This window comes from Ovis aries, chromosome 20 (genome assembly GCF_016772045.2).
Source record: "Ovis aries strain OAR_USU_Benz2616 breed Rambouillet chromosome 20, ARS-UI_Ramb_v3.0, whole genome shotgun sequence".
Lineage (NCBI taxonomy): Eukaryota > Metazoa > Chordata > Mammalia > Artiodactyla > Bovidae > Ovis > Ovis aries.
The window spans coordinates 23993940-24019682 of record NC_056073.1 but is presented as its reverse complement, the minus strand read 5'-3'; the positions used below and the strand labels follow the sequence as shown (position 1 = coordinate 24019682).

Below are 25743 nucleotides of genomic sequence, written 5' to 3'. Positions count from 1 at the left end.
AAGCACACTTTAAGGAACTTTAAAAACGTTAAAGTGAACATGCTGTTTTTAAGGTCTTAGGATTTTAGGTGTTTACTTTGAATGTATCCTGCTAATTAGAAATGAGTTCTAGCTATTCGATAATCCAAGTACAGCAGGAACCCCACTTAGAAACACATTATAAGCTACTTTAAGTTTCTATATATACCTGAAAGTGTTGGCATTTGTCAGGTCTTTTTTGCTTGTAAGTGACAGAAAACCCAATTTGAACCCCCCAAATCAGGGCATTTATTGCCTCATATAACTGAAAAAACTTGAGGCACAGCTGAGTCCAGGTGCTTCAAAGAAGTCATTAGGCCTTTGTTTCTCTGCAGCTCTAGGTTTTGCTTTCTCTTGAGTTGCCTTCATTTTCCAATCTGCCTCCTGAAGGCAGAAATAGGTTCCTGTGGCTCTAGATGAAAAAATGGCTGTTTTCCAATGACTATTATACCCCTGAGTAAATTACAACGTTCCCCTCATCAAAATTTCACATCCCTCCCTCTGAGTTTTCCCTTTAGCTTTTAACACTCTCTAGGATATCATATAGGAGAAGGCAATGGCACCTCACTCTAGTACTCTTGCCTGGAAAATCCCATGGATGGAGGAGCCTGGTGGGCTGCAGTCCATGGGGTCGCGAAAAGTCCGACACTGCTGAGTGACCTCACTTTCACTTTTCACTTTCATGCATTGGAGAAGGAAATGGCAACCCACTCCAGTGTTCTTGCCTGGAGGATCCCAGGGACGGTGGAGCCTGGTGGGCTTCCATCTATGGGGTCCCACAGAGTCAGACACGACTGAAGCGACTTAGCAGCAGGATATCATATACAGTTTATTTGTCATATATTGTACTTATTCTAGTGTTTTCCCTAGTTGAAAGTATACATCCTGAGGGCAATGATTTTCATGTTTTGTTTTGTTTTGTTCTCATTGACAATATCCTCATTCCCTCCAATAGTGCCTGGACTCATAGTAGGCTTTCAACAAGTATATGTTGTGTGAATAACTGAAATGAAAAGCTTAAACAGAAGCTTCAGGATTAGCTTTGACTGTGTTTGAGCCATAAGCCCATCACTGAAGCTACTGCTATGGCCAGAGAAGTGGTGGTCTTTTGGTTGGGATGGAATAGGAGGTGGGACCAACTTTCCGGACCCCCCAAGACTACACAATCTGTGATCAAGAGAGGATGGTTTCTTAAGATTAGAGGTGTGTTATCTAACCAGAATAGCAGAATGGGCGGATAAAAGCAATAGCTTTTATCTTTTTAAAAGTCTACTTTTAAAATATTTGACAATCTGAAAAAAAAAATATATTTGACAATCTGTTATTTTTACTACTTTTGCTAATTTGAAATTAAAACTAATAAATGTTAACTGGATATTTCAAACTGGTTTAGTTTGGCTGGGAAAAAGTTCCAGTCAGTTAATTCACTAAGTAAAACCAAATTTACTAGTGATAAAAAATTTGCAATTAAAAAATTTCTGATAACTGTTTCATTTTATCTGGACAGTGTTATTGAAAGAATGAGGTTGAGTCTAAGATAGTTTTTACTTAGGAGATCCAGGACTGCATGGATCTTGATCTAGACTGGCCACTCTTTTGTATAAATATGTACATACTGGGTAATAGCCACCTAAGGCATCAATACCCAGTATTAGGATTTGGACCAAGCAAGGGAACCTCTTGTGAGCAATGGTGTGACTAATTCTTGACTAAGTTGTGAAGAGGGTGGACGACTGACCTTTAAAAAGGGCGACTCTTTAGTGTTTCAGTTTCCATACACAAGTTGAAGATGATTCTAAAACATTTCTCATGATGCTATTAGGTGATTAAATGAAACAAAACACGTATAGCACTTAGCACAGGAGAGGCATTGAGTGATACCTGCATATCTACTCAGTAAATATTAAATATTGTTATTATTATTATTATCATGTGCTTACTGTTTTGATTTGTTGAAGCTGCTTTGTTATTCTGAGAAGGATGGGATGGTGTTTGTTGCTTTCCAGTAATCCGTCAGCTGGAAACATTCTTGATACCCCTCTTATCCAGCCTCTCCATATTATGTCCATCACCAGGTTCTGACTTTAATTCTTGAAAGACTCACAAGTCCATTTGCTTCTCGCCACTTCCATGACTACTACCTTAGTTTATGATGCCATCAACTTGGGCCTAGACTGCTGTTTAAGCTTTCTAGTTTATCTTTTAGTTGCTATTTTCACCCCTCTCCAATTCATTGTTTACCCTGGAACCAGAGTGATCTTTTAAAAATGCAGATCTGTTCACATTATGCCACTGCTCAAAACTCTTCAGCGGCTTTCCATTGTCCCTAAGATAAAGTCCAAAATTTCTAACCTGTTTATAGCACCCTCTCTGATGTAGGTTCCTGCCTGTATTTCCTGCTGTGTTTTCCACCCCTCTCTCACTCTCCTCCCTGACTGCTTTTCTGTCTTAGTAACCTTCTTTCTTAATTATTTCTTAAGACTAAAAAAGATCTTAATGACTCGATAACCATGGTGATGTGATTACTCACCTAGAGCCAGATATACTGGAGTCTGAAGTCATGTGGGCCTTCATCACTATAAACAAAGCTAGTGGAGGTGATAGAATTCCAGCTAAGCTTTTTCATATCCTAAAAGATGATGCTGTGAAAGTGCTGCACTCAATATGCCAGCAATTTGGAAAACTCAGCAGTGGCCACAGGACTGGAAAAGGTCAGTTTTCATTTCAATTCCTAATAAAGGCAATCCCAGAGAATGTTCAAACTACTGCACAACTGCAACTCATCTCACATGCTAGCAAAGTGATGCTCAAAATTCTCCAAGTGAAGCTTCAACAGAATTTCCAGATGTTCAAGCTGGGTTTAGAAAAGGCAGAGGAACCAGAGATCAAATTGCCAACATCCGTTAGATCACCAAAAAAGAAAGAGAGTCCCAGAAAAGCTTCTACTTCTGCTTTATTGACTACACCAAAGCCTTTGACTGTGTGGATCACAACAAAGTGGGAAATTCTGAACGAGATAGTAATACCAGACCACCTTACCTGTCTCCTGAGGAATCTGTATGCAGGTCAAGAAGTAACAGTTAGAAACAGACATGGAACAACAGACCGGTTCCAGATTGGGAAAGGAGTAAGTTTTAACTTATATGCAGAGTACATCATGTGAAATGCTGGGCTGAATGAAGCACAAGCACAAGATTGTCAGGAGAAATATCAATAACCCAGGCAGGCAGATGACACCACTCTTATGGCAAAATGTGAAGCAGAACTAAAGAGCCTCTTGATGAAAGTGAAACAGGAGAGTGAAAAAGTTGGCTTAAAACTCAACATTCAGAAAACTAAGATCATGGCATCCGGTCCCATCAGTCAGTTCAGTTCAGTCGCTCAGTCATGCCCAGCTCTTTGCAACCCCATGGACTGCAGCACACCAGGCCTCCCTATCCATCACCAACTCCTGGAGTCTACTCAAACTCATGTCCATTGAGTCGGTGATGCCATTGAACCATCACATCCTCTGTCGTCCCTGTCTCTGTTGTCTGGTCCCATCACTTCATGGCAAATAGACTGGAAAATAATGGAAACAGTGACAGACTTCATTTTCTTGGGCTCCAAAATCACTGCAGGTGGTGAATGCAGCCATGAAATTAACAGAAACTTGCTTCTTGGAAGAAAAGCTATGACAAATCTAGGGAGCATATTAAAAAGCAGAGATGTTACTTTGCCAACAAAGGTCTGTCTAGTCAAAGTTATGGTTTTTCCAGTAGCTGTGTATGGATGTGCGAGTTGGACTGTAAAAAAAGCTGAGTGCCGAAGAATTGATGCTTTTGAACTGTGATGTTGGAGAAGACTCTTGAGAGTCCCTTGGACTGCAAGGAGATCAAACCAGACCATCCTAAAGGAAATCAGTCCTGAATATTCATTGGAAGGACTGATGCTGAAGTTGAAACTCCAAAATTTTGGCCACCTGATGCAAAGAACTGACTCATTGGAAAAGACCCTGATGCTGGGAAAGATTGAAGGTGGGAGGAGAAGGGGATGATAGAGGTTGAGATGTTTGGATGGCTTCACCAACTTGATGGACATGAGTTTGAGCAAGATCCAGGAGTTGGGTGCTGGACAGGGAAACCTGGTGTGCTGCAGTTCATGGGTTGCAAAGAGTCGGACATGGCTGTGTGACTGAACTGATCTGAACCTTTTTTCAGGGGCTTCCCTGGTGGCTCAGCAGTAAAGAATCTGCCTGTAATGCAGGAGACCCAAGTTCTATCCCTGAGTTGGGAAGATCCTCTGGAGGAGGGCATGACAACCACTCCAGTACTCTTGCCTGGAGAATCCCGTGGACAGAGGAGTCTGGCAGGCTGCAGTCCATAGTGTTTCACAGAGTCAAACATGACTGAAGTGACTAGCAGCAGCAGCAACCTTCTTTCAGGATTCCCTGTTGGCTCAGTGCTAAAGAATCCACCTGCAGTGCAGGAGACACAGGAGACATGGGTTCAATCCCTTGGTTGGGAAGATCCCCTGGAGGAGGAAATGGCAAACCCACTCCAGTGTTCTTGCTGGAAATATTCCATGGACAGAGTGGCCTGGTCTGTGGGTCTGGGCTACAGTCTGTGGGGTCCCAAAGAGTTGGATGTGACTGAAGCACAACTTTCCTTTAGCTTATTAAATGGTTAATGTATTCTAGATTTTACATTTTTTATGTTTTTGAGTAGCAAAAGAAATCCAGCTTTGTTAAGTAAATGGAATGCTCCATAGGCAGGAGCATGTGATTTTTCCTTCAAAGAGAATTCTTCCGCATGTATCATCAAAGCAGTATTATTAATATTACTGCTTTCAGCCTGGTCCTGAAGAAAGAGTATCATTAAATTGGGCATTATATTCAGTATTTGTTAAAAATTGGATTTTTACTGAGATTCTGGCACTTTATATTAAAAATTTTCAAAGCTACTTTCCATTCTTCCCTCTCATTTAACCCTCACAACAACTCTGTGAAGTAGGAACCACTGGGATTGTTACTTTCATCTCAGAGATGATGAAACTGGGGCCTGGAAGAGGAGGTAACTAATATTCACTCCATCCTCTTCAAGGGCTTATGATGCACCTGGGCTTTCTGCTATTTTACATACATATAGCTGGTGTTTACCTGTGGCAGAAAGACAAACACAAGAAACTCCTTCCAGGTTTCTGGAATGTTCTTCTTCAGTTTTAATTTTCTCTGGTTATCTATGTGGGGCTTTGTTACTTTTGACTCCCTTTGTAGTATGTTTGATAGGGGGACAAAGAGCCTGGTTCTTCCCCAGTTTGTTATTTGCCTTTATTATTTTTATGGAATTTTCTGATTTCTATAATGGCAAAATTACAGATACCTTCTTTTGTGGTTTCTGCCTTTGATTTCCTGGTTAGAAAATTCTCACCTATCCAAAGACTATATAAACGTTTATCTGTTTGTTTCCTGGTACATTTTTATTTTTTTCACATTAGCGCCTTTAATCCAAAGTCAGAAGACAATGGCCTATGGGCTAAATCTGGCCCATTATCTATTTTTGCAAACAAAATTTTATTGAAGCTCAGCCATGCCCATGTGTTTAGGTGTGTTTATGGCTACTTCTTGGTTCCATGGCAGAGCGGAGCAGTTGCAACAGAGACAATTTGGCCTGCAGACCAAAATCTGTTGTTTGGCTCTGAATAGAAAATGTTTGCCAATCCCTTCTTTAGTTCATCTAGAATTTATTTTGATATAGTGGATAAGTTCATTATCTAATTTCTTTCCAAATGGCTAGTCCATTTTCTCAACACTATCGATTCAACAATGCAATTACGCTATTCTGAAAAAAGGCCTCCAAATATGTTCATACCCCAATTCCTGGAAGTCATGAAGGTTTGGCAACAGAAACTTTGCAAGTGTGATTAAGTAAAAGATTTTAAAATGGGGAGATTATCTTGGATAATTCAAGTGGGCCCAAGTTAATCACACTGGTCCTTATCAAAGGGATACAGGAGGAGGCAGAGGAGGAGGAGATGCAGTGGTGGAAGCAGAGACAAGAGTGAGTGTTTGAAGATGAAGGAGGGGCCACAAGCCAAGGGATAGAGGTGGCCACTGGAAGCCAAAAAAGACAAGGAAACAGATTTTCCTCTCAGAGCCTCCAGAAGGAACCAGCTCTGCTTGCATTTTTAACTCAGTGAATCCCGCTTCAGAATTCTAACATCTAGAATCATGAAACAATACGTCTGCTTTGTTTTTTTAAGACGTTAATTTTGTGGCTAATTTGTTAAATCATTAGGAAACTAATACATTCCTTTATCATAATTTCTTATTTGATACAGATACAAATAACTGTCTTTTATAAATAAAGAGCTTTTAACAACAAATTTAAGTTCTGGTGTTAGGTGTGAATAGACATATCGGTGCAGTTAATGCAAATGACCAACATGAATTCATGTGGGGCTTGCATGGGTGTGTTCACAGTGCTGTGTTCACAGGGGAGAGAGATTATGCTTTATTTTTTTGAGTTTTCTCCTACCTTCACCTCATTAGTAATCACAAAAATGCAAAAAAAAGTAAAAATGATTTTTTTTCCTTAACAATCAATTTGGTCAATATTAAAAAGAAGTAGTAGAATGTCTGAGGGATGGGCATTCATATGTACTGCTAGTGTGTGTAGAGTATGTGCGGTCTTCCTGTGAGACAATTTGGTAATAAAATCAAACAGCTTAAAACTAGGCATTTGCCTTGATACGGCAATGTCCCTTTTAGGAATTTAAAGTAGTGAAATGATCATGAGTATGCCTAAAAATTATGCTCAAGAATGGTCACATCTGCACTGTTTATAAAAGGGAAATATTGAGAAAAAACTGAATATGAAAAAATAATGGGTTAGTATTTAAAATAGACATTTAAAAAGTGACATACTATGATTTTATCATGATATTACACAGTATATAATACAGATGAAAGATGCACCTACTCTATTAAGTGAGAAAATTTAGCAAAATGATATGTATAGAATTACAGAATTTTTTTTACACATAATATGAAATGTCAACATACAAATATAGGGAAAGGATAGAAAAGATATATATTAATCTGTTGTAATAATTGGTGATGAATGCCTTTATTGTCATCTTTTGCTTCTCTGTATTTTTATGTTAAACATTATACATTTATTGCTTTTCTAAAAGAAACAATGTCATTAAAAATTAGCTGTTTCTTCACTGTTACTCCATTCCATAACATAATCCATAGCAATGATTATCAAAACAATTGTGTAGAAATATATCTGGGGTTTTATATATATAATATATTTGACCATGAATAGAAGTGGGTGTTAAAGATAAGTGCAGAAGCCTTTAGCTCTGACCAATGGATCATGCCCCTTTAACTAAAGAACTTTCCACACTATTCTGTAGGGCCTGTTGCTGCTGCTGCTAAATCACTTCAGTCGTGTCCGACTCTGTGCGACCCCATAGACGGCAGCCCACCAGGTTCCCCCGTCCCTGGGATTCTCCAGGCAAGAACACTGGATTGGGTTAGGAGGCCCGCTTGTTGAACTGACCTCAAATCCTCACAGGAGCTGGGATCAGTGCTCTAGATATTTCCACTTATCTTACATTATATGATTTCCTTAGTATTTTGAACTTTATCCTTTGATTCTTCTCAGTCACTTTTAAATCGTAGCACCAATAGTAAAGCTCATATTGGTTAAAAACAAAAGCTAGCCTTTCTTTCATACCTCTAGAAAAGGCCTTCAATCAGAGTAGGGCTCGTTGCACCATCCAGATAACCTTGGTTAGCCTTGATCTAAACCTTTCTGCCAAATGAATGGCAGAATTCTTAGCACTGGGGGCAGATGTAGTCCCAGGTCTCGTTCACTGCAGTGCAGAAATGTTTGCTGATCAGCTGTGGTTGGAGCCTGTTGGTCTGCATCTATACAGGATGGCTTAGCCAGTACCACTGGAGGTTACAACAAGGCTGCAGAAGGCTTGCAGTGCACACACACAGTCAAGCTTGCGCAGGATTCCCCTGCCAGGGTTTGCCTTCATCCAAGGGAGAAATCACAGCAAATGTTTCTCAAGGGCAGCGAGAAATGTACGGTGAAAAATGCCTCATGCCATCTCTTTAGTTTGCCAGATTGTCTTGTTTTAATGCTAATATCACAGTCTTCTAAACAAAAGGGATCTCCTCTAATTCACAGATAGTTTGATTTCAAAGAATTCTCTTCTAAGTTGGTTGTTTGCAGTTTGGAATGCATTTGTTCAAAGTTGGTTGAGATTAACATATACACATTACTATATGTAAACTAGGTAATCAACAAGGACCTACTGTATAGCACAGGGAACTCCACTCACTATTTTGTCATAAACTTCAAAAGAAAATAATCTGAATACAGATGTGTATATGTGCATAACTGAGTCCCTGTGCTGCACACCTGAAACTAACACAATATTGTAAATTGACTTTCCTCCAATTTTAAAAAGTGCTGTAATGACCCCTCTCGGGTGGGTCCTGCTCACCTTTCCAGGCACATCCCCTCCTCAGGTCCCTTCCCTGCCCTGCGCCTGCGTTCCGGCCTTGCCTCTTCTACGGCGGTTATTTGAATGTGTCCTGTTAGCCCTCGCCGCTGCACACACTGCCTTCTTTGCCTGGAGGGCTCTGCCCATTTTGTTCTCTGCTCAACTCTGGCTTATCCTTCAAGACCCAGCTCTGTTATCGCGTCTTCTGGGAAGCATTCCTGGAAACACCCCCCTCCTCTGTGTGAGTGAGGTGCTCCCTATCTCTTCACTGGTGGACCCTGAGTGTCCTTCTGTCTTAGCACTTAACAGAGTACATTTATGATGTTTTGTCTGTTTCCTGTACTGTTTATGGACCCTGGAAGACAGTGGCTTTGTTCCCTTTATGTCTTTCTTCCCAGTGCTTCACAGATGTTCATCTACACCAAAGAAAAAATAGCATTCATTGTTTTGCTGTGGATAATGGTGAAGCTGCATACAGAAATAGGGAAAATAATTTGCATATATTTGAGAAAAACATTTCTAGTCCTTTTGTGAGTTTCTTTATGTTTCGATTATGTTGTCAACATGATTTTCATGAAATGATTCTTTCCTCCCTCCCTCCTCTTTTCCCTTCCTTTCTTTTTCTCTCTCTCTGTTTCCCTCCTCACCCACTCCCTGACTGATCTGGAAAGGTCTTGGCAGTTATTCGCTTGGAATAAATTGAAAGATTGAAGTCTTACAAAACAAACGGAAGATAATTAGTGATTTTAAAGTGTGTTAACCCACAATGATGATCTTTCTTTCCATGCCCATTTGGCAGGACGCTTCTCTGGGCTGGTGTAATTATGGATGAATGTGTTGAAGCACTTGAACAATAAGTTGTAGGAAATACAATTTTGAGTAAAAGTCATTAGTGGGCATAAATGAATAACTTGTTGGTTAACACGTCAAAGTTGAAAGCCCAAATAGGTTAAACATTGTATTAACTTATGAGTCAAGAGAAACAATCTTTTTTTCTGTAAGCATATGCATAAAATTATTGAGCTTTTTAAACTGTATTTTTATATATTTTTTGATTGTTAAGAATGGAAGAGGGCCACCTGACCTGGGTTTTTGAAGAAAGAACTCTTCTCAAAATTCTGTAATGGCCTATATGGGAAAAGAATCTAAAAAATAGTGCATATGGGTATGCGTGCACGTGTGCAAAATTGCTTCAGTCGTGTCTGACTCTTTGTGACCCTATGGACTGTAACCTGCCAGGCTCCTCTGTCCATGGGATTCTCCAGGCAAGAATACTGGAGTGGGCTGCCATGCCCTTCCCCAGGGGATCTTCTTGATCCAGGGATCAAAACTGCATCCCCTGTGTTTTCTGCATTGGCAGGTGGGTTCTTTACCACTAGTGCCACCTGGGAAGCCATGTATTACTAATTCATTTTGCTGTACAACAGAAACTTATAAATCAACAATACTCCAATAAAAATTAAAATAGTAAAAAAATCTACCACAAAGAGTTCTGAAAGGTGAAATGACTCACATTTGAAATGTGTATGATGCTGCCTTCATCAGAGAAGTCAGTCAGTCTGCCTTGTACAACTTTTAAATAATATTTATAAGATAAAGGATATACTATTTTGCATATCAAAGCTAATTGGGTACATTAATATACAATTATTTCTAGCGGCTAGAATTCCATTATGTGTCCAGTTCTTTGGTTCTGGATTCAGAGGAGCCAGTTTCAGAACTTGGTGCTGACAACTCCTGCTGTGTGATTTTGTCCTCGAAGTATTATTTTAACTTCCTAATCAGTACAGACTGTTGAAAGGACAAACAAAACAAAACCCAGAAAAGCAACAGTTCTTACTTTAGAGTAACACTGATTAGCACAGGTTGGAATTATTCTAAGTTCTCAATAATGTTCATGTTATTTTTCAGCTTTTTACATACATGTTATATATTTATTGAGGTGCACTTCTGATGGAAGTTTGTAGGTGGTTGTCTGGATGGCAATAATCAAAATAGTTTAAATCTCTATGAGTTGAGTGCTAATCAGACTGTGCTAGAAATTGTGACCTTGTCACAATTGTATTAAACATTGTGTAAAAGAGACATGATGGAGTGGCCTTGCATTCAAGGTGGGGAGAGAGGTATATGTACCGTAACAATTACAGAAAAACTTGGTATGAAATATGTAGTGCTGACTGTAGGTTGCATCACTCAAGTTTCTCCAGGCTCCCTGAACCCTTGCAGCCTGTAGATATTTGAGTAGTGATCAAAAAGAATATTTCTGCCTGCCTTGACTCTCACAGAGCCTCCAGCCCTTTGTCCCTGCCTGCTTGTTACAGGTGTTCTCATGACAAATATCATCAACTAGTCCATTTCCCTTTTATTTTGGTTTTCTTGATCATTGTCCTCCCTTCAGAAAGGTCTTGGGGCTTCCCTGCTGCCATTGCATTGGGTACCTGCCATGGAAATGCTGAGCACAGGGTGCCAAGGGTGCAGCTTTCATTGCTGCCCAAGTGGGCCAACCCCCAGGTGTGGAAATGTGCTGTGTTCCATGATGGAACCAAAGGCCACTAGCTTTGTCACTTGGGGTGCCTCCTGACCATCTGATTGCCGAAACTTTGGGGTGCTTGCTTCTCCGTGTTTCGGTCATGATTTTTTCCTCCTTCAGTCCTTACTTCTTGGACAGTTATTATACTCAAGACACTGTGATAGACATGATGTGTGTTACTATGACACTGTGCAGATATAGGATAACTTCTGCTGCCATGTTTAATAGGGGAGATGGAAAAGAGCAATAATAGAGGTCAAGCCACATGTGCTAAGGGCTAGAGAGGAAAGGGAGACAGTGATATGATAGATGCTTTTTGGAGGTCTCAGAGACTTCTCTGAAGGACCAGCTTGAACATCATTCTGAAGAATGAGACAGTGAATTGATGAAAGAATCCCAAGCAGAGGGGCATCAGGTACAAAGTCTATCTAGAGAGTTCCCTCAGGGTCTTTCTTCAGGTTCAGTTATGGGTCCATGAGAGAAAACCCATGTCTGAGGCACACACCATTGCATCTTTGACATCCTTGCCCGTCTCTTCCATTTATGCAAAAGAACCCAATCAAATGGCCCACAGACCAGCCAGACATGCTAGACCCAGATGTACACAGGCCTTTTACTCAATAGGAACCCCCTTCTCACTGTGGGTCTATAGGAGTCAGTGGACATCAGCATGGGCTAAAACGGCTCCTGAAGTCCAATGGGAGAGGTGAGGCTTGAGAACAAGTGGGTTGAAGAAGACTGGGTACCTGGTGGAAGAGACAGAACAGACAGAGGGGTAGAGTCAGGGATGATCTCGTTAAATGAGAAGAGACTGGACTTCCTGGAATGGAGAATTTATTAAGGAGTCAGAGATGATAAAGTGGAGTTTGGTTATGGAGACTCTTGAAGGTCCAGAAGGGAGTTCGGGAATTGGTTGCTGAGTGCTGTAGGCAGATCACTGTTGTTGTTCAGTCACTCAGTTGTGTCTGACTTTGCAACCCCATGGACTGCAGCACGCCAGGCCCTCAGTCCTTCACTATCTCCTGGAGTTTGCTTAAATTCATGTCCATTGAGTCAGTGATGCCATCTCCTGGAACTTGCTCAAACTCATGCCCATTGAATCAGTGATGCTATCTAGCCATCTCATCTCATCCCATCTTGTATCTAGCCACCCTCTTCTCCTTTTGCCTTCAATGTTTCCCAGCATCAGGGTCTTTTCCAGTGAGTTGGCTCTTTGCACCAGGTGGTCAAAGTATTGGAGCTTCAGCTTCAGCTTCAGCATCAGTCCTTCCATTGAATATTTAGGGTTGATTTCCTTTAGGATTGACTGGTTTGATCTTGCTGTCCAAGTGTTTCTCAAGAGTCTTCTCCAGCATCACAGTTTTAAAGCATCAATTCTTCAGTACTCAGCCTTCTTTATGGCCCAGCTCTCACATCTGTAGATAACTACTGGGAAAAGTTGCAAAGTAATGTCTCTGTTTTTTAAAGTGTCATCTAGGGTTGTCATAGCTTTCTTTCCAATGAACGAGTGTCTTAATTTCATGGCTACAGTCACCATCAGCAGTGATTGTGGAGCCCAAGAAAATAAAATCTATCACTGCTTCCACATTTTTCCCTTCTATTTGTCATGAAGCAATGGGATTGGATGCCATGATCTTAGTTTTTTGAATGCTGAATTTTAAGCCAGCTTTTTCACTCTCCTCTTTCATCCTCATCAAGATCCTCTTTAGCTCCTCTTCACTTGAGGTATCTCATTAGGCAGATACTGCAGATTAATGAACAAACAAGGGATGTAATTAAAAAAGAACAATGCACAATGGCCAGAGGATTAAAAGTTGTTCATAGAGGATCTAGCTTAGATGATTATTACATTCATTTTGACATTCTCAAGTTTGAGAATATTTGTCTGGGATAGCTCAGTTGGTAAAGAATCTACCTGCAATGCAGGAGACCCTGGTTAGATTCCTGGGTCAGGAAGATCCGCTGGAGAAGGCATAAGCTATCCACTCCAGTATTCTTGAGCTTCCCTTGTGGCTCAGCTGGTAAAGAATCTGCCCATAATGCTGAAGACCTGGGTTTGATCCCTGGGTTGGGAAGATTCCCCTGGAGAAGGGAAAGGCTCCCCCCTCAAGTATTCTGGCCTGGAGAATTCCATGGACTTTATAGTTCATGGGGTCACAAAGAGTCAGACATGACTGAGAGACTTTCACTTTCAAGTCTGAGATGATGGTAATTCATCCAAATATTCATATCTACTATAGAGCTACAGATATGAGGCTGGCACTCATAAAACACCCAGATTGATCTTTTAGTTATACACATTGAGGTGTGCCATTTTTGCAATGAGAGTGAGTAAGTTATGAGATAATTTTACTGCTTTCTAGAGGCTCTGTCAACATTTGAAAGGCCTTAAGTTTATATTAATAGTTAAAAAATTTGCTTCAAAGATTCCCTGTGATTTTTTCCATTTATTGTGACTTGACTGTTATTTAGAAGAATGCTTAGTTGAAAAATATCTTTGTCGTGTCAAATTTTGGTTCTGACACATGTAGCTGCTTGTTGATAGGTGCATAGTAGGGTGCTCTTTGCTTATTGATTATTATGAATTATTGTTGATCACAGTGTATAATTGTATTTTGCCATCATATTTTGTCATTGACAGACATTTTTGATGCATGATAGAGATGTTTCTGTGTAGACTTTGAAGAACAGATCATAGAAATTCACACATATATAAAATATGCATATACACTGAAATAGACTTAATTTCATTTATTGTTCCCAAAGGTTAAAACATACAAACAGGAATAAAATTAAAATTATTTTCTTTAGACATGATTTATGTCTTAATTTTCACCTGCTCTATAATTAGAAATTTTGAACTCTGGGAATTTCTTTTGAAGATAAAATTATTGCCCGAGTAAACTTCAGAAATTATATCATTAACCCAGAGACCTTTCTAAGCCTAGAACAACATTACTGGTACAAGTGCCACCACTCCCCAACATAGACAAATAAATAAAGAGGGAAGTTTAAAATAATTTGAAAATGATTTATTGTTGGCCACCTCTGTAGTTAGAGATTCAAATATTATTACTTTAGTTCAACAAGGGAGGACAGGAGGTTGCTGTGGGCTAAAGGTAAATTATGATCTATTGTGAAGGAGGAGGCACTGTACCAAGGAGAGGAGTTGGGAGGAAGCCTTGTGTTTTCTGAGATAAAGACTGGGAAAAAAAAAAATCTCTGCCTTGACCCTTGTTGGAAAAGACCAGAGTAAACTACAAGTCTGACTACCTTCTGGAATCTTTGCTGGTTAAGGAGCAGTTTATGGTTTGGGGAGGGTCAGATAGTTGCACTGGAGCCTAAACCAAACCAAGTTATTTAGGGTCACACATTCCACTTTTTTTCTGCTCTGCTTAGCCATCCTGTCCCTAGATATACCCCATATTAGAGTAAGAAGGGATTGCTTAACACACCAAGATTTAGGTTGACCATTCTGATGGTAATTTTTATTTTTAACTCTATGATCACTATTTGTACAGTGAGTTGAAGTCTTTTTTAAAAAATATAAATCTATTTATTTTAATTGGAGGTTAATTACTTTACAGTATTGTATTGGTTTTGCCATACATCAACATGAATCTGCCACAGGTATACACGTGTTCCCCATCCTGAACCCCCCTCTCATCTCCCTCCCCATCCCATCCCCCTGGGTCATCTCAGTGCACCAGCCCCAAGCATCCAGTATCATGCATCGAACCTGGACTGGTGATTCGTTTCATACATGATATTATACATGCTTCAGTGCCATTAAGTTTAAAAATTCATGGTCATTGGTTTTATTTGGAAGAACGAGGTGATAAATTTTATCCTCAAAACAGTGTAATGCAGGGAAGGAAGAGAGAAGACTAAAATATATTGAGGGGTTGTTATGTGGCAAAGTCCACACTACATGTTTCATAGGTATTATCTCATCAAATTGTCTTAAACCCCTAGGAGGGAAAGTTTGCTGCTTCTGCTTTCTAACTGAAGAAAGTGAAACCCACCTCTAAGTATATTATCCAAAGGAACATAGTTAGAATATGGCAAGACTGTAATTCAGCATAAATTTATTATGACTTCAACCCTGTGTTTTTCACCCCATACCATTCTCTGTCTTGAATTATTGTCACCATGCAACAGACAGGAAAACTAATACCCAAAAAGGTAATATAGTGATATCACCTTTGGTGATAGCAGTGATGCTTATAGAACCTGAAGCTTGATTTCCCAGATTCTTCTTTCACTAAAGTCTTTGGCTGAATAACGTCACATTCATATTAAGTTTTAAAAATGTCTAAAGGCAAGTTTTCCTTGGACTTGCTTTAGGTTCACTCCCAGAAGTAGTGGTCACCCATCTTCGAGCAACTGCCAACGCCCATGACACAGTGTTGGCGCTGGAAGATGCTGTCGATTGGCATGCTGGGGACGAAGTCCTTGTCATCAGCGGGATGGGTGCTGAAGGTGCCAAGCCTAAGGAAGAGATTGTCACCGTGGAGACTGCGCATAGTACAGACCTCCAGCTGAGGTCACCCTTGAGGTACTGCATGTCAGCTTGGTTCCATTTAGATGCAAGATGAGGTCTTAACTGTGCTGGTGACCAGCACAGCTGGTCAGAAGACATTTGTTTGTCTTTCAATAATATCATTCACATTAAACCACAGTAGACATTTTGGCAAGAAAATTACAAAAAATGAAATATTTGGGAGATTTAGACGTCTTAAATAAGTTTCTCTTGTAAGACACTAGAACTTTTGTCTTTTTGTAGATGGTCACTGCAATAGTCAGCATAGTTCCTAAGTCTCGCACACGTGTGCCTATTTTTCACTCTTCTGTGTCTGAGTTTCTAAGGAAATAGAGTCCCAGATGGAGGATTAGGCTAATTTAGTGGCTTACTATTCATTATAAGACTTGGAGTGTTATTTTCAGATTTTTTTTTTTTTCTTTTCAGATATTCTCACAACTCCACAGAGAATTGGGTGGCTGGAGAACACCATGTTTTAAAGGTCATGCTGGTTCTACTCAGCAGGAGTATTACCATACAGGGAAATCTCACTGATGAGAGAGTGCAGTTCCTTGCTTCATGCCAGGGGGCCAGTGCTTCAGAAGGTAGAGACCGATTTGTTGGGAAGTCTATAATGGGTGAAAACCAATGTTCTTACTGTTCAATGATATGTGGTATGGCTGACTTCTTTCTATTAGAGTGTTCCTAATACAGTAAGTCCCCTGCAAACAAACGAGTTATCTTCTGAGAGCATGTTTGTAAGTCCAGTTTGTAAGTTCAACAAAGCTGGCCTACATACTCAAGTAACACAATCGGCTATATAGTACTGTACTGTAATAGGTTCATAATACATTTCATACAAGTAATACATAAAAAAAGCAAGCAACCACAAAAAAAATAAAGAAAACATTTTAAATCTTCCAGTAAGGTACCTTGAAAAGTACAGTAGTACAATAAAAGCGCTGGCATATAGGGGCTGGCATCTAGTGAACAGGCAAGAGCTACTGATTGGAGGAGAGAGAGGACTTGGAAGATGGTAGAGGAGAACGATCATTAGCAATAGGAGACGGAGGGCAAGCTGCAGTTTCACTCATGCCTGACATTGACAGAATGCATGTTTGAATCTCTGAAAGTTTGAAACTTGAAGGTATGAATGTAGGGGACCTACTGTGTTCTGTAGATTTAAGAATGCTCTTGATAAATCATCATTTCCTCTCCTGCCCTCAACCCCCTTGTGAAAGAGATAGGCAACAGTATCTGCTTGAGAAATTAATGATTTCTTGGGAGAAAAAAATATTCCTGTTTTATAATAAAATCCAGAGAGTTGAATTAAATTTTTAGGTCAGAGGTTATAATGAAACTGATTCCCATCCTTCTCTACAATTCTCAGGAAAAGTGCTTAATGCCGGAGTCAGCAATACAGGCAGCATGTTCTAATGAGGTAGACTTGGAAGGCTCTTCCCTCCCTGCACCGTTCCCACTTTTGGAGTTTGTTTTCTGAGCGAAACTACCACATACTTTAAGTAAGTGGTTGAAAAAGTCAATCTATCTTCGAGAAGAATAACAGGCACTGAATCACACTGATGTACCTATTAAACATCTATTTCAGGGATGGTTAGTTTAGTAGGTTATGTTTTGGTTTCCCAGGCTGTAGATTATGAGGCTTTCATATGTTGGGAAGACATCATTTGTCAACTTTGGTCCAGAATGGTGTGGGTGTCAAGGATGACTCCCAGGCATGAGCTCTGGATGGATGAGGAGGCTATTTATTGAGATGGGAAGGGAAACAGGTTTGGGGGGTGGGAGGGTAGAGATCATGAGTTTAATTTTGTACATGTTGAGATGCCAGGCCAGCATGTGACTGGAGATGTCTGGAGCCTGGAAGAAATGTCAAGTCCGGAGTTAAAGATTTGAGTCATGTCTATGTATAGAGGCCTGTGGGCATAATCTTGGTATATGGATGGGTAAGAGGGACTTTGACCCTGCCCCCCACTCCCTAGTCATCTAGTTCACAATTGTGTCATTCTGACAGAAAAAAAAAAAAAGTTTTCATCCAGTGGGTTGGAATGCAGTGACTGCCAAATTTAACATTTCTGCTAAACTGGCACCTGCAGTCAATTACAGACTCTCTTGGTAATTCTCATACAGGTATTCTCAGATTGTATTGTGCAAAACATGGCATTTAATCATGCTCCAGGAGAGATCATGCCTCTAGGTTTGGGCCATTATAAATCTGTTGTTTCCTAATGAAAAAAATAATCCCTAGTTCTACCACAACTCTTAAATATGACTAAAAAATTCCAAAAATAAAACAAAATTCATAGACATTCATTTAAAAAATAACTTATCATTCACCTCTTCTTTTTATGGAGCTCAAATATGGGAACAAAGTAGCCAAAAACCATACCAAGAGGCCTAGATGCTGGAAAATATTATGGCTCACTGGCATACATGGTTAAAATGGTGATAAAATGTACAAATACCAAACACCTCTTTATTCACCTCTAATCTGTTCATTCTCACCACTTCATGGCAAATAGATGAGGAAACAATGGAAACAGTGAGAAACTTTATTTTGGGGGGCTCCAAAATCACTGCAGATGGTGACTGCAGGCATTAAATTAAAAGACCCTTGCTCCTTGGAAGAAAAGCTATGACCAACATAGACAGCATATTAAAAAGCAGAGACATTACTTTGCCAACAAAGGTCCATCTAGTCAAGGCTATGGTTTTTCCAGTGGTCATGTATGGATGTGAGAGTTGGACTGTGAAGAAGTCTGAGCACCGAAGAATTGATGCTTTTGAACTGTGGTGTTGGAGAAGACTCTTGAGAGTCCCTTGGACTGCAAGGAGATCCAACCAGTCCATTCTGAAGGAGATCAGCTCTCGGATTTCTTTGGAAGGAATGATGCTAAAGCTGAAACTCCAGTACTTTGGCCACCTGATGTGAGGAACTGACTCACTGGGAAAGACCCTGAAGCTGGGAAAGATTAAAGGCAGGGGGAGAAGGGAATGACTGGGGATGAGATGGCTGGATGGCATCACTGACTTGATGGACATGAGTTTGAGTAAGCTCCAGGAGTTGGTGATGGACAGGAAGCCTGATGAGCTGCAGTCCATGGGGTTGCAAAGAGTTGAACATGACTGAGCGACTGAACTGAACTGATATGCATTCTTTGAGACTGACAACAGATGACTGTTAGAATGATCCATAATTTTGTATTAGTGGCACTTCTTCATTGGTTTATTAACCTGGATAATAAAGAGTTAATTCAGGAGATGATTTCTTCTCCATACTGAGGTTAGTTCACCCCACCAAATGCCATGTGTCCTCACTAGGGCTCTACTGAGACTGAGGCTTTGGTATGGGGGCAGCTCAGTCCTTTCTCTGGAGCCCTTTTCCATTTCTTCGATGGCATCATTGCTATGTCCCCAAACCATAAAGCAGCAAAATATTGGGAAAACCCCACTGGACAGCAAAGAGATGTGATTACGTTTAGCGCTCACATGTCTTCCCTTCAATTATCCACCACCAGAGGGTCATTTTATTGCACACTCCCTCAGGGGGATCTTTTGGATTGTAATAAGCATCTATTTAGGTTGGGTTTAATGGGTTCTAGCCAGCCTTTTTGTGATAATAATTAAGGTGATTGATTCGGGGGCTTCTAGAAATAATAGAGTGAAGGCAACATCATGTTCTAGTTATCAGATGTTTTAATTAATAATCCAAAGGGGAGAATTGAAGTAAAAGGGAAGTAAGGTTATTAAATAAGCAGTCATGGTCTGTCCTTTGTGCCCACAGTGCCTTTCGTGCTGGGAGATTTGATTAGAATCATGTTGTACATTCTCCTGTGCCCCTTGACTTCATTCTGTGCCTTAGGTGACCTGCAGAACTGTTTGTATTCCAAGAGTGAGAAGATGCTGGGATCCAGGGATTTGGGGGCCAGAGTCATCATTCAGTCCTTTCCAGAGGAGCCCAGCCAGGTCCAGTTGAAAGGAGTGCAGTTCCGGGACTTGGGGCAAGCCTTCCGTGAGCACGTGAGCTCACTGATGCTGATAGGAGCTATGAGAGGTGAGGAGGCCCAGGCATGATGTCTCATCTTTCTTCTTCTATATTCAAGGCTCTCCATGCAAGGGGGTCCTGGTAGGTGGTATGTGGGAACATGGGGGGTTCAGAGATGGCTAACTATACCGTAGATCTATGGTTCAAAGAGTCACTTGGAGAGCTTATTAAAATTCTTAGGTAGAGACCCTGTCTCAGACAAATTGTGATCCAAAGTGAGCCTAGAAAAACTGAATTTTAAACCTGATTCTGGAACAAGTAATCCAAGTTTCCCTTTGGGAAATGTTACTATAGTTACAGCAGATATGGAGGGAACCACACAGATCCATGTTTTGAATCCTGCTACTACAACGTACTGGGTTTGTAACTACAGATAGATTGACATTAAATAGTATAAATTATCAGTCAAGGCTAGTGGAAAGCACTTTGGGAAGATGTCCTAACGCAGAGGAATCCCCTGCCTGGGAAAAGTGGGGAGAATGGCTGAGAACCAGGCTCTCTTCCTGGGGACAGAGAGCAGACAGAGCGTGCAGACCTTGGCCAGACCTGAAGAGACACGAGGGAAGCAGCAGACATCCAAGGCAGGTGGGGACAAGTAGATAAAAAGATTAGAATCAGAAAAGAAGAACATGACCAGATGTACTGGTAAAGGCTCTGAGATCAAAGTTGGAGGGGTGTAGGAGCATCTAGGGTGAAATTCCAATGCTAGAGTCTGATATATGGAGTTGAGAGATGGGTACAGATGCTGAGTGTTGAGGACAGCAGCCCCGTTGCATGGTTACGCTCCTCTGCCCTCAGCACCTCAACACCCACACAGTCAAGCTCTCCCTTTCTTGGTAAGGTGGTGCTCCAGAAGTCAATGCCTGACAAAGCACATCAGGGCATATGGGAGGATCAGTGGGGCTTGAAAAGTGCTAGGATTACAACAGACATTGACAAAGTAATCCATGAGGTCATTGAAGGCAGGATCCTGGCTAGCAGCACTTTTTCTCATTTCAAATTATCTGCTTGCCAAGAATACCTCTCCTAATTTTCTAAGATCTCTTCCACCTTATTTATTTCTACACTCATTAGGGGCATGGGTCCCTCACATCGTTCTTTCCCAAGTACATTAGGATGATCAGAATCTTTGTACCCTTCTTTCTGGTTCTTCCGTCTCCTGGTGCTTATAATGCTGAGGAATATTTGATGTGGGTCAGTTCCAGTAGATGTGAGGGGAGCAGTCACATAGTGGTTATCAATTGAACATAATCAACAGCTCCCCATCAAAAATTTACTCAGTCTGCCTCCTCAACCTCTGCTTTAGAGTACCTGCACCTTTATTTATTTATATGTTTATTAGGTTTTATTTGAAAAAGGGTTCAGTGCTTGGACTTCCCTGGTGACTCAGATGGTGAAAAATCTGCCAGTAATGCAAGAGACCCTGGTTCGATCCCTGGGTTGGGAAGGTCTCCTGCAGAAGGGAATGGCTATCCACTCCAGTATTCTTGCCTTGAAAATTCTGTGGACAGAGGAGCCTGGGAGGCTACAGTCCATGGGGTTGCAAGTTGGACAGGATTGAACGGCTAACATTTTCACTTTTACTTTTCAGTGCTTAACCAAAGTTTGAAATCTACTGAATTAATACATTATCTCCTGTAGGTCTCTGTTAAAATGCAAATGTGTTTCCTGGGAGGGGGAAACCCATTAACCCAGAGGTTAGAAACTTCTGGCACGCTTGCCAAAGAATCCTTTATTGTTTCATGCCCTACAGGCTCTCATGACCTGTGTGGCCAGCTGTCCTCAGTCACGGGAGTTAGAGGGTGTCAGAATCTTTGCTTGATGTTTCCTTTAGAGGTTTACCGTTCCCTGAACTCACCCACTATAGCTCTGTTAACACATTAGTCCTTACTGGTTGTTCAGATGTACCATTGTATTCTGAGGGGCAAGCAGTGATGTTATGGTGGAGACCTGGTCAGGAAAACTCTGCAGCAGGCAGTTTCCTACATGAGTGGCTGTGGATGGGCTAACTTATTAGTGAGTGATGTGAAGGCATCTGGTACTGGGATCAAGGCGAATCTATAGACCCTGTGTCTATGGAGACATTGTAGTTGAGATTTTTCTAGAGAGTCCCAATTTAAAGGTCAAATTATTGCATAAACCAAAGCCATTTTTCTAATACTTCAAACATTTGGTATCAATATAATCTCCCTCACTGTCTGGAAATAATACAAAGCTTCTTTTTCAGGATTTATAATTTTATTATACAAATAAAATATTTTAATTATTTTAATGTGAGTTTTCTCCATCAGACTCAAGATACACAAATGCAGAATTTACTTAGTTTTATTTATCTTTATACCTCTGGCACAAGACATAATTCCTGAAATATATAGTTGATACTCAGTAAATAGTTGTTCATTAATTGATTCAGTCCACATGTATCGATTTGGGAGGTCATAAAATACGTTCATGGAGCCAGTGTAATGATTTTCGTAAATGTCAGTTTCTCTTAGCACAGTAGAAGGTATTTCCCCTCCAGTTCCACAAACCACCGTATTCAAATGTGAGAGTTCTGGTCCTCAGACTGATCTCTAGCTTTACTTACAATTTGGATAAATCAGGAATTTGGGATTAACAGATTCACATATGTGAAATAGATAAACAACAAGGACCTATTGTATAGCACAAGGAACTGTGTTCAATATTTTGTAATAATCTATAATGGAAAAGTTTATGAAAGGGAATATGTATATATACACATGCTGCTGCTGCTGCTAAGTCGCTTCAGCCATGTCCGACTCTGTGTGACCCCATGATGGCAGCCCACCAGGCTCCCCCGTCCCTGGGATTCTCCAGGCAAGAACACTGGTGTGGGTTGCCATTTCCTTCTCCAATGCATGAAAGTGAAAAGCGAAAATGAAGTCGCTCAGTCGGGCCCGACTCTTAGCGACCCCATGGACTGCAGCCTACCAGGCTCCTCCGTCCATGGGATTTTCCAGGCAAGAGTACTGGAGTGGGGTGCCATTGCCTTCTCCGATATATATATATGCACATATACACACACATATATATACATATACACACATATATACATATATACACATACACACACATATATACACATATACACACATATATATACATATATACACATATATATGTATAACTGAATTACTTTGCTGTATGCATGAAATATTGTAAATCAACTATACTTCAATTAAAAGGATAACTTCATAGCTCAAGATATAATGACTACCTCTCCTCATGAAGGATGCAGTTTTCAGAGGTCAGAATTGGTCTGTAAGCCTTAGCTGTTTGTTTCTTGAGCTGTTATCCACTACATTGTGATGAGAAGTGGAAGTGAAGTCGCTCAGTCATGTCCGACTCTTTGGGACCCCATGGATTGTAGCCCACCAGGCTTCTCCGTCCATGGGATTTTCCAGGCAAGAACACTGGAGTGGGTTGCCATTTCCTTCTCCAGGAGATCTTCCCGACCCAGGGATTGAACCCGGGTCTCCCACATGGTAGGCAGACGCTTTACTGGCTGAGCCACCAGGGCAGTCCAAAGAGTAGATACCAAAGATGGCGGCCACCAGGACATCTTGAGAGCCATGCATTCCTCATGGCTGGCCATACTATCTCTTTCTCAGATGGTTTGCTTTTCTAACATGTGGCCCTTGGATTCCACTTTGGTTATCTTTGGTGTCTTTAAGATACATTGGTCTAAGCTGCCTGTTTTTTAAATTGCTGCTGCCAGCTCCTTATTTCTTGAATTTTATTATTGTGTGGAAGAATGTTCTTAGTTATATTCTAGCAGTATTTGTGGATGATCAACAGAATGTGAGGAACCTTTGAGATTCCCTACTGTTTACCTTCCTCTTTGTTGTTCAGGTTCCTATTTGCAGGGTTGCACAGTGTGGCGGTCCTTCAGCAGAGGCCTCAGCATGTCCCAGACCTCAAGCCTGAAGGTAGACAGTAATGTGTTCTATGATATTTCAGGCCATGCACTGCTGGTGGGTAAGTGAAATGAGCTGGTTTAACTTCAACATTCTGGTGGATGATGCATTTTTTTTAAAATTATTGTTCCTAGATTTGAATTTCCAATTTGTAAAAACTTTAGTCTCTGATCTTTAGAAATAGGCTGTAGTTTGAAATTCTAGTTGTAAATTCAGTCATCTTTAATTGGCTTACTAAGCTTTACCCATAGGAAATGGAGTTTTATTTTTTGTTTCTTTAAATTTATTTTAAAAATTTTATGGAGGTATAGTTATAATGCTGGGTTAATTTCTGCTATACAGCAAAATGGTTCAGTTATGCACATATATACATATACATATATATATATATATTCTTTTTTCATTTTCTTTTCTATTATGGTTTATCACAAGATATTGAGTATAGTTCTCTGTGCTCTATAGAAAGACCTTGTTTATCCATCCTCTGTATAATGGTTTGCATCTGCTAATCCCCAACTCCAAATCCTTCCCTCTCCCACCCCACTACCCCCCTGGCAACCACAAGTCTGTTCTCCATGTCTGTAAGTCTATCTCTCAGGAAACTGATTTTTAAAGATGGACATTTCAGTTCATGTTAATCAATATACAATAAATACAAAATTTAATGTCAGCAATTTTAACAATAATTCAAAGTCACATAAATATGTCTTTGTGCAGCCTCATGAAGTATCAAACCTAGATGTTGAACAAGGGATTAAACATTTTTGAATCCTGTTCTTCACTCCTTCTGTGGCTTGTCGAAGAAGCCTATGTTTTAAGAATTTTCTAAATGGTCATCTGTATTGACATTTGTTTCCTAAAGTCCATTCCCTTTGTGATGCTTAGAGTTATCCTTAAAAAGATCAGACTGCATCATCTTAAAGCCCTTTAAGAATTTATTTCTTTTAGAATCTAATCCAGAATCCTTACTCTGGCTTAAAAAACTCCCTTAGTGACACTGCTTCTACTAACCTTGGTATACCTGTCTTGCTCTTTTTCTCTCCCTCTGTACTCTCACTACACTGATCTCTTTTAATTCTTTCAAAAGGCCACACTTCCTCCTGCCTCAGGACCTTTGCACAGCTCTTGCCTTCTGTTCATACCATTCATTTTCCTCCTATGATAGCCCTCCCCAACACTCCCAAATCAAGTCTGTCTGTTTAAACTCTTTTATCACCAATCATTACTTATTGATTTAAAATTATACATCATGTTTCTGATCATCTGATCAATGTCTGTTTTTATATTAATACCAGATTTCATGCGAACATCATCTCCTTAGTACTTAACAGAACTTTTAAATAGTGCATTTGGAGATATATTTGTTGAAAGAAATAAATCTATTAATGAACAAAAGGTCTCTGGTTATATCAGAATAATCAAATCAGAGGTTTTCACTGAAAGGAAAACTGTAACTGTACTTGTTAGCTAGTGTTTTCTGTTTGAATTAATTCTGTGATATCATCAGTGGGAAAACGTGCATGTTTTATTTAGGAATGATCTGTTAAGATAAAAGCTGGAAAGGTTCTAACTGTGGGAGGGAAATAGTTTAGTGAGAAAATATGGATCATGTAAACTAACTCTCGGGCTTCCCTGGTAGCTCAGCTGGTAAAGAATATGCCTGCAAGGCAGGAGACCCCAGTTCAATTCCTGGGTCAGGAAGATTCCCTGAAGAAGGGTAGGCTACCCACTCCAGTATTCATGGGCTTCTCTGCTGGCTCAGACAGTAAAGAATCTGCCTGCAGTGTGGGAGATCTGGGTCCAATTCCTGGGTCAGGAAGATCCTCTGGAAAAGGATAGGCTACCCACTCCAGAATTCATGGGCTTTCCTGGTGGCTTAGGCGGTAAAGAATCCGCCTGCAATGTGGGAGACCTGGATTTGATTCCTGGGTTGGGAAGATCACGGGGAGGAAGACATGGCAACCCACTGCAGTATTCCTGCTTGGAGAATCCCCCTGGACAGAGGAGCCTGGTGGGCTTCAGTCCATGGGATCCCAAAGAGTCAGACATGACTGAGTGACTAAGCACCGCACAAACTAACACCAGCTCTAAAAGGCTAAGGGCTAAGGACAGTAGAAGTTATCAGGTGCAAGACAGTCTGATTGGAAAAGGACGGGGCAGTCAGACT

At 40.5% G+C, this 25743-nt stretch overlaps 1 protein-coding gene across 3 annotated transcripts in view; it reads left to right on the top strand.

Moving 5' to 3' along the window:
* PKHD1 (PKHD1 ciliary IPT domain containing fibrocystin/polyductin) overlaps positions 1-25743 on the top strand; it is a 454852-nt gene that overhangs the window by 160159 nt on the left and 268950 nt on the right. For all 3 annotated transcript variants that reach the window (XM_060403704.1, XM_060403705.1, XM_027959080.3), the window contains exons 38-41: positions 15401-15611; positions 16023-16180; positions 19456-19647; positions 23512-23637. In XM_060403704.1, the coding sequence (XP_060259687.1) occupies positions 15401-15611; positions 16023-16180; positions 19456-19647; positions 23512-23637 (687 nt within the window). The remainder of the gene's footprint in view (positions 1-15400; positions 15612-16022; positions 16181-19455; positions 19648-23511; positions 23638-25743) is intronic.